Below are 7,661 nucleotides of genomic sequence, written 5' to 3'. Positions count from 1 at the left end.
TATTTTAGTCATTTAGTCAGACTAAAGATCAGTCTGGAGTATGAAGGTGTTGCCATAGCAACCCACCAGCATTTATCTGCACATATATACATGGCATGAGGAAAACTACACGACTAGAACAAATATTAAAATGAATTGAGTCTATTTGGGAATTCTGTCTAAATGACCCTCATTACGTGGCGATGATTTTGTACCGAACCTACAGGTATTTTATGGAATAATGATTCACCACAGGATGACGTCTGGGTTGTGTACATTATTGCTCTAATTTTCAACATCAGTAAAAGTAAAATAAACATTAAGTAAGTTGTGTTGCTTATATCAGTGTGTAAACACATTTTGGTAATTAATAATAACAGCATAAGGAGTCAGATCACATGACAAATGTGTCAATCAGATCTATAGATAAACTCATGATCCTCATGATGGCAATATTACTAACTGACTGTGTGTGTCTGTGTCTCTGTGTCATTGTGTGTCCCCCTGTGTGTGTGTCCCCCTGTGTGTGTGTCCCCCTGTGTGTGTGTGTCCCTGTGTGTGTGTGTGTGTGTGTCTCCCTGTGTGTGTCTCCCTGTGTGTGTCTCCCTGTGTGTGTGTCCCTGTGTGTGTGTCCCTGTGTGTGTGTGTGTCCCTGTGTGTGTGTGTGTGTGTCCCTGTGTGTGTGTGTGTGTGTCCCTGTGTGTGTGTGTGTCCCTGTGTGTGTGTGTGTGTCCCTGTGTGTGTGTGTCCCTGTGTGTGTGTGTGTCCCTGTGTGTGTGTGTGTCCCTGTGTGTGTGTGTGTGTCCCTGTGTGTGTGTGTGTGTCCCTGTGTGTGTGTGTGTGTGTCCCTGTGTGTGTGTGTGTGTGTGTCCCTGTGTCCGTGTGTCCCTGTATGTGTGTGTCCCTGTATGTGTGTGTCCCTGTATGTGTGTGTCCCTGTATGTGTGTGTGTGTCCCCGTGTGTGTGTGTCCCCCTGTGTGTGTGTCCCCCTGTGTGTGTGTCCCCCTGTGTGTGTGTCCCCCTGTGTGTGTGTCCCCCTGTGTGTGCGTGTCCCTATGTGTGTCCCCCTATGTGTGTGTGTGTCCCTATGTGTGTCTGACTGTGTCCCTGACTGTGTGTCTCTCTCTGTGTCTGTGCGTGTGTGTGTGTGTCCCTGTGTGTGTGTGTCCCTGTGTGTGTGTGTCCCTGTGTGTGTGTGTCCCTGTGTGTGTGTGTCCCTGTGTGTGTGTGTGTCCCTGTGTGTGTGTGTCCCTGTGTGTGTGTGTCCCTGTGTGTGTGTGTCCCTGTTTGTGTCTGTCCCTGTTTGTGTCTGTCCCTGTTTGTGTCTGTCCCTGTTTGTGTGTGTCCCTGTTTGTGTGTTTCCCTGGGTGTCTCGCTCTGTGTGTCTCTCTGTGTGTCTCTCTGTGTGTCTCTCTGTGTGTCTCTCTGTGTGTCTCTCTGTGTCTCTCTCTGTGTCTCTCTCTGTGTCTCTCTCTGTGTCTGCGTGTGTGTCTCTGCGTGTCTGTGTGTGTGTGTGTGTCTGTGTGTCTGTCTCTGTGTGTGTGTGTTTGTCTGTCTCTTTGTGTGTGTGTGTGTGTTCCAGTCGCTGGGTCCGCCTGTTATTTGGCAGGGAGTTCCCTCTGCAGGACCTGCTGGTGGTGTGGGACTCACTGTTAGCAGACAGCATCACACTGGATCTGGTGGATTATGTCTTTGTAGCCATGCTGCTTTACATCAGAGACGCATGTGAGTCTCTGCTTGTCCCTTTGTTTCTGACCCATTTTGAATGACGTTGATATGACTTTGTAAATTGCTTTAAACAATCTAAAGCAGTAGTCAGTATAAACAGAACAGGAGCAGTTTCACAGTTTGCCCTTAGATCGAGGTCTGTATGTATCTCTCTCTCGCTGTCCTACACACACAGCTGATTTATTCAAGTAACACTCCACATAAGGGCCCTGTGTGTGTGTGTGCCATTTCCTGTTCATTACAGACGTTAATGTTTAAAGAGGTTTAATATGTTTCTGCTTTGTTCCTTAATTCCTGTACACAGTGATTGCCAGCAGCTTCCAGACGTGTCTCGGCCTCCTTATGCACTACCCACCTGTAGGAGACATTCATGCTCTACTGCACAAAGCACTGTTCCTGAGAGACCCAAAGGTATCGGTATACACTCACACACACACAGACACTCACACACACACAGACACTCACACACACACAGATACTCACAGACACACACACGCGCGCGCACACACACACTCTCTTTCTCTCTCTCTCTCTCTCATACACACACTCTGTCTCTGTCATACACACACACACACTCTGTCTCTCTCTCTTATACACACACACACTCTCTCACTCACTCATACACACACACACAAACTCATCTCTCTCTCGCTCTCATACACAGACACACACACACTCTCTCATACACACACACACACACACTCATACACACACGCACACATATACACACACTCTCTCCCTCTTGCTCTCATACACACACACACTGTCTCTCTCTCATACACACTCACTCTCTCATACACACGCACGCGCACACACACGCACTCTCTCATACAAACTCTCTCTTTCTCTCTCTCTCACACACACACACACACTCTCTCATACACTCTCTCTCTCTCTCATACACACGCACTCTCTCTCTCGCTCTCACAGACACACACACACACTCGCTCACTCTCATACACACACACACACTCGCTCTCACAGACACACACTCTCTCTCATACACACACACACTCTCTCTCTCTCGCTCTCATACACACACACTCTCTCTCTCGCTCTCATACACACACACACTCTCTCTCTCTCATACACACACGCACTCTCTCTCGCTCTCACAGACACACACACACTCGCTCACTCTCATACACACACACACACTCGCTCTCACAGACACACACTCTCTCTCATACACACACACACTCTCTCTCTCTCGCTCTCATACACACACACTCTCTCTCTCGCTCTCATACACACACACACTCTCTCTCTCATACACACACGCACTCTCTCTCTCGCTCTCACAGACACACACACACACTCGCTCACTCTCATACACACACACACACACTCGCTCTCACACACACACACTCGCTCTCACACACACACACACACTCTCTCTAGCTCTCATACACAAATATACACACACTCTCTCTCTCCCTCATACACACACACACACACACACCTTCTCATACACACACACTCTCTCATACACATATATACACACACACACACACACACACACACACACTCTCTCTCTCATACACACACATACGTGCCATGATACTTTGTGAAAGGATTTTCTTTGTTTTATTTCTTAAGGACCATGACAATAGTTATCTGCAGCTTTGAGTATTTTAGTGATTGCAGCTTGAGGTTAAAGTTTCCTGCAGTAAGTTTATGGTTAAGTGCTAGAAAGGAAATCGGGTATAAAGTCAGCAATGCTGTTATTATTGAGTAAAGAAGGTTTTCACCTGTTTGCATCCCTGCTTGCTTTACCTTGACATGTGTGAGTATACTGTTTGTTTTTACTTACAGAATAACCCAAGGCCCGTCAACTATCAGTTCCAACAGAACCTTGACTACTATAAAAACCATGGCACTGATTTGGTGGACAGATCACGGTGGGTTTGTGATATGGGTTTTATGTTCAATAAATTACTGCTAAAGAAATGACACTTGTTGGATTATTGTAATAATGTGGGTTTAATGATTTAATGCTAACTTTGCCTTCCAATGGCTGTTATCCCCTCCCCCCCCCCCCCCACCCACACACACACAGCTCTAGCAGCACCAAAGTGGCTCCGCTCAACATCAATAAGGTCTCCAGCTCTCTGCTTAGCTTTGGCAGGAAGCTTATTGCCCCCATGGGTGCTGGCACCAGTGGTGTCTCACCAGTCTATAGTGAAGCGTTGTCTTCTCCACCTCAGCCAGCTCGGGCTTTAGCTGAGCAAACATCCAACATCGTGTCGTCTCGCACACAAATGAATGTGGCGCAACAGCGTCTGCTGAAATCAGAGAGCATGCCTGTGCATCTTAGTAAAGGTAACAATACACACTTACAGATCATCTCACACACACACACACACACGTTTTAGTGAGTAAACCTCTGGATTTTAGTGTAACTGCAGTGTGAACAGTCGCCTTATTCCCCATATCTATTAGATGTAGGATCTCCTGGAGTATCTCAGATCTCTCTTCCCAACCAGACTCTATCTGACCTGCCAGGTAACTGTTCTGTTCGCTACTGTGTTGTGTGTCCTTGCTGCTGTACTCTAGTGTGTAGCATGTAGTGTTTGCATGTATCACTGTACTTGAACACTATGTTGCATGTCTACGTATACAAGTGTGAACTGCATTTACATCAAATCAAACAAGTCGAGTTATACGATATCAGCTAATTATAAATTATATTATGCTTGCCATCATTTCTAAATTTCTACTCTGAGTGTTGTGTCATGAAGCTTACATTTTCCTTTCAATTGACCTAGCAGTGCTGCCTGGGACATCCAAATAGATGGATATTATTTTGTAGCATCTTTTTATTTTTAAAAAATTTTTTTAAGATCTGCTGACAAATTTGACTTTGTAAAATCACTTTGAGGCACATTGGTTTGCAGTTAACAGAACAACCAGTTGGAACAACATCATCATGTTGGTAAACGGTTTCAAATCAGTTGAGACGTTGTAGACATTTTCTACAACAGTGTTCTTCCATTATTGTGATAACAGTCCAGGGTGTCTGGAGTCATAGTGAATGCTGGTGAAATATTCACATTCCATTGGTCATTTATTGTACTTATCACGTCACCTACCACAGTTTCTTACTTAATTAGTTTCCCCTCATTTGTATTAATGGTTGTACATTTTGTTTTTTCCTGCTGCTCATATTTCAGGTCAAACATCCAGGACTGTGAGCTCATCACCAAGTGTTGAGAGTCTGTCAGGTGGGAGGGACCAGGCCATGTCATCCCCTCCACTTCCTGCCTCCAAGGGGCGGGAGTCAAGCACATCATCACCGCCTCTCTCAGCCACGAAGAAAGATTTGTTTTTCAACATCAGCCGTTCACGTTCTCACAGCAAATCCATAGGCAAAAAGGACCTGGTGAGCCACTGTGTTTGTTACCATCTCAGCCTTTCTGAGTTCTTCTCCATGCTCCTTTCATCCACCACAGATCCACAGTCAATGTGTCAATATAATGATCTTTTAATAAACAGTGATGGTAAATTCAGATGTTTAACATGATACAGTTTTACCAGACATTGGAGTAAGGCTTATTCAGAACAACTAAGTAGATCATGTGATGAATCATCAAATAGACTAAATGTGTGACATTTGCTTATTATAAATGTCTCCAGGAAGAGTTGGAGGCCCAAGTGTCTTTACTTCAGGGCCAGATCAATGATCTGGAGGCCATGAGCAAATATTGTGCCAAGATGATGAATGTGCACATCGGTGAGTCCAACAGGCCAGCTTCAGAATGTCACGTCGAAGGTACACCATTGAAAATAACACCTTGTATGTTCACACGATAAACAGGCAAGATTCAGGACGTGATCCTGCAGGAGCATCTGCAAAAGGAGGATGAGGTGCTGGTATCACTTGCTGGACTTAAGCAGGTTTGTCCTAATTCACCATACACATCAACATCATCAGCATACAAACCCATTGGAGTCCTGCTTTGGACTTCCTTGTGTGACAAATGAACTCCTGCTGAAGGTTTCTCACAGACAGAGACCCTCATTTTGCCTTTCCGCAGATTAAGGACATCCTAAAGGGAGCACTGCGCTTTAATCAAAGTCAGCTGGAGGCTGAGGAGAACGAGGAGATTACAATAGCTGATGATCACTACTGCTCTACAGGCCAGGACATGGTTCAACAGGATGGATCCACAACTACAGCCAATTCAGATACTGAAAGGGTGCAGCCAAGCCCTCGACTGGACTTCAGACATCTCTCTGTGCAAGGGAAAGAAATGACGACACGGGAAAAGACAAAAATGCCAAGTGAGGGGGCACATACCACAGAACCACAGGTTAGAGAGGATTACAAATATAGCACTAGCACACACACACACACACACACACACAATTGCCCTGACTTCAATTCAAAATTGCCTGAATAGAAGAAGTGCTACATAAACATGAGATTAAGTAGTATTTTTAGCATTCATTTTTCTATTTATTGGTCACGTGACACTTTCAAAATGTCCCGTCTCTTTCACCCCAGACTGCCGAGAGGAGGAACTGGGATGACTACATCATGATCTCACAGGATGGAGATCTTCATATGGCAGAAGGCGAGATTGCTCTGCCCTTCAAGCAGCAGCGGGGTTTTGGCACGGCAGACTTTCAGGACCCTCTCATGGGAACCACCTCTGGATCATCCAGCCCAGAAGAGGGCAGCACTAACAGCAAGGATTCTGATTTTACCATCGTCAACCCTGCTGACCTTTAACCATAAAATTCATTAGTTTGTCTAACATTGATCCTTTGAATCACTCTAAAAGGATAAGATATATTCTGCTGGACTATTGCACTTGTGAACTTGGGCTTATGGAATCCTTACTCCTTTTAAACCCAGACCCCATTTCATCTCCTATCGGTCTGAACCTGGGCCTGTATTCTAAAGATCTGTCTGTACACCTGTGTATCCTGTGACCTTTAGTTTGCACATTAGCTACCTAGTTACTGTAATTGACCCTAAAGTATACGTAAACAAGTTTTATTTGACGAATACGTATACCACTGCATAAAAGTGCATCTAACCCATTCACAGACTCCTCTACATAGCCTCCTGTGTAACCCCCAGGCTTTATCAGTACTCAAACCTCTCTTGCTCTTTTCTCTGTGTCGGAATAATGACCGTGATAAAGAAGAGAGCAGCGGCATACACACACCTCGTGTCTTAAGTAAGCCAGAAAGGGGAAATGTAATCGACATGGAATAAATCAGTAACCTTGCTTTCTCTTTAACATTGATTGTTTATTATCCAGTGCCTCGATACGTGTCTGTTTACGTGTCTGTGCCATTCTTCTGTTCTGACATGTTTTTCTAAATCATTTTAACAAATAGATTGCGATGTAAGATTTGGCAAAATTATGTTTTCCATCTTTTTTTAATCCTTGATATATAAACTGTACCTTTCTTTTTTTTCGTTACGTCTTTTGTTTAAGTTCTTTCAGCCATCCTGGTAGCTGTATGGCGTTGCACGTGTGGGATGCTGGAATGATATTAACTCCAGAAGAATAAAAAGGCTCTTGCGCCTACTGTGAAACATGTCTCTGTCTGAGGAGATCTTTCGTTTGTTTGACTCCAGTTTTTGTCCCAGATCTTTTATTCTATAGGGTCTCGTCGTGGGACCGAGCACCTCGTCACGTTTTCCAAAGGTGGCTTGTGGTGAACCTGAAGCTTTCCTCCATCCTGAACCTGCTCACTCACTCACGCATCCACAGCACTGTACGAACTGATATTAAAACCGGTTTGGTGTCATAAGATCTACTGAAGGTGTTTAATCCAGGTGTTTATAGCTGGATCAGTGCAACACAACTGAATTTTAGTGGAGTAAAGCCTTTAATATTCACTCTTTTAAGCCTAAATGTATATTATTCTTTTTGCTGACTGTGACACAATTGAATTTATGCACGATATGCATGAGATAAATGTGTCGAACACG

General features: G+C 44.6%; 1 protein-coding gene across 3 annotated transcripts in view; it reads left to right on the top strand.

The window, feature by feature from the left end:
• Positions 1-7,266, top strand: part of tbc1d5 (TBC1 domain family, member 5) — an 18,651-nt gene extending 11,385 nt beyond the window's left edge. For 2 of the 3 annotated variants that reach the window (XM_060865937.1, XM_060865936.1), the window contains exons 14-23: positions 1,563-1,705; positions 2,013-2,119; positions 3,524-3,609; positions 3,768-4,030; positions 4,151-4,213; positions 4,882-5,090; positions 5,345-5,441; positions 5,526-5,605; positions 5,746-6,021; positions 6,216-7,266. In XM_060865937.1, coding sequence (XP_060721920.1) covers positions 1,563-1,705; positions 2,013-2,119; positions 3,524-3,609; positions 3,768-4,030; positions 4,151-4,213; positions 4,882-5,090; positions 5,345-5,441; positions 5,526-5,605; positions 5,746-6,021; positions 6,216-6,443 — 1,552 coding nt within the window. In that variant the 3' untranslated portion in view covers positions 6,444-7,266. The remainder of the gene's footprint in view (positions 1-1,562; positions 1,706-2,012; positions 2,120-3,523; positions 3,610-3,767; positions 4,031-4,150; positions 4,214-4,881; positions 5,091-5,344; positions 5,442-5,525; positions 5,606-5,745; positions 6,022-6,215) is intronic. The other variant, XM_060865938.1, reaches the window with a different exon arrangement.
• The last annotated feature ends 395 nt before the right edge of the window (positions 7,267-7,661 follow it).

Source organism: Tachysurus vachellii, chromosome 3 (genome assembly GCF_030014155.1).
Source record: "Tachysurus vachellii isolate PV-2020 chromosome 3, HZAU_Pvac_v1, whole genome shotgun sequence".
Lineage (NCBI taxonomy): Eukaryota > Metazoa > Chordata > Actinopteri > Siluriformes > Bagridae > Tachysurus > Tachysurus vachellii.
The sequence above is the reverse complement of the archived record's forward strand: the minus strand, read 5'-3'. Positions and strand labels throughout refer to the sequence as shown.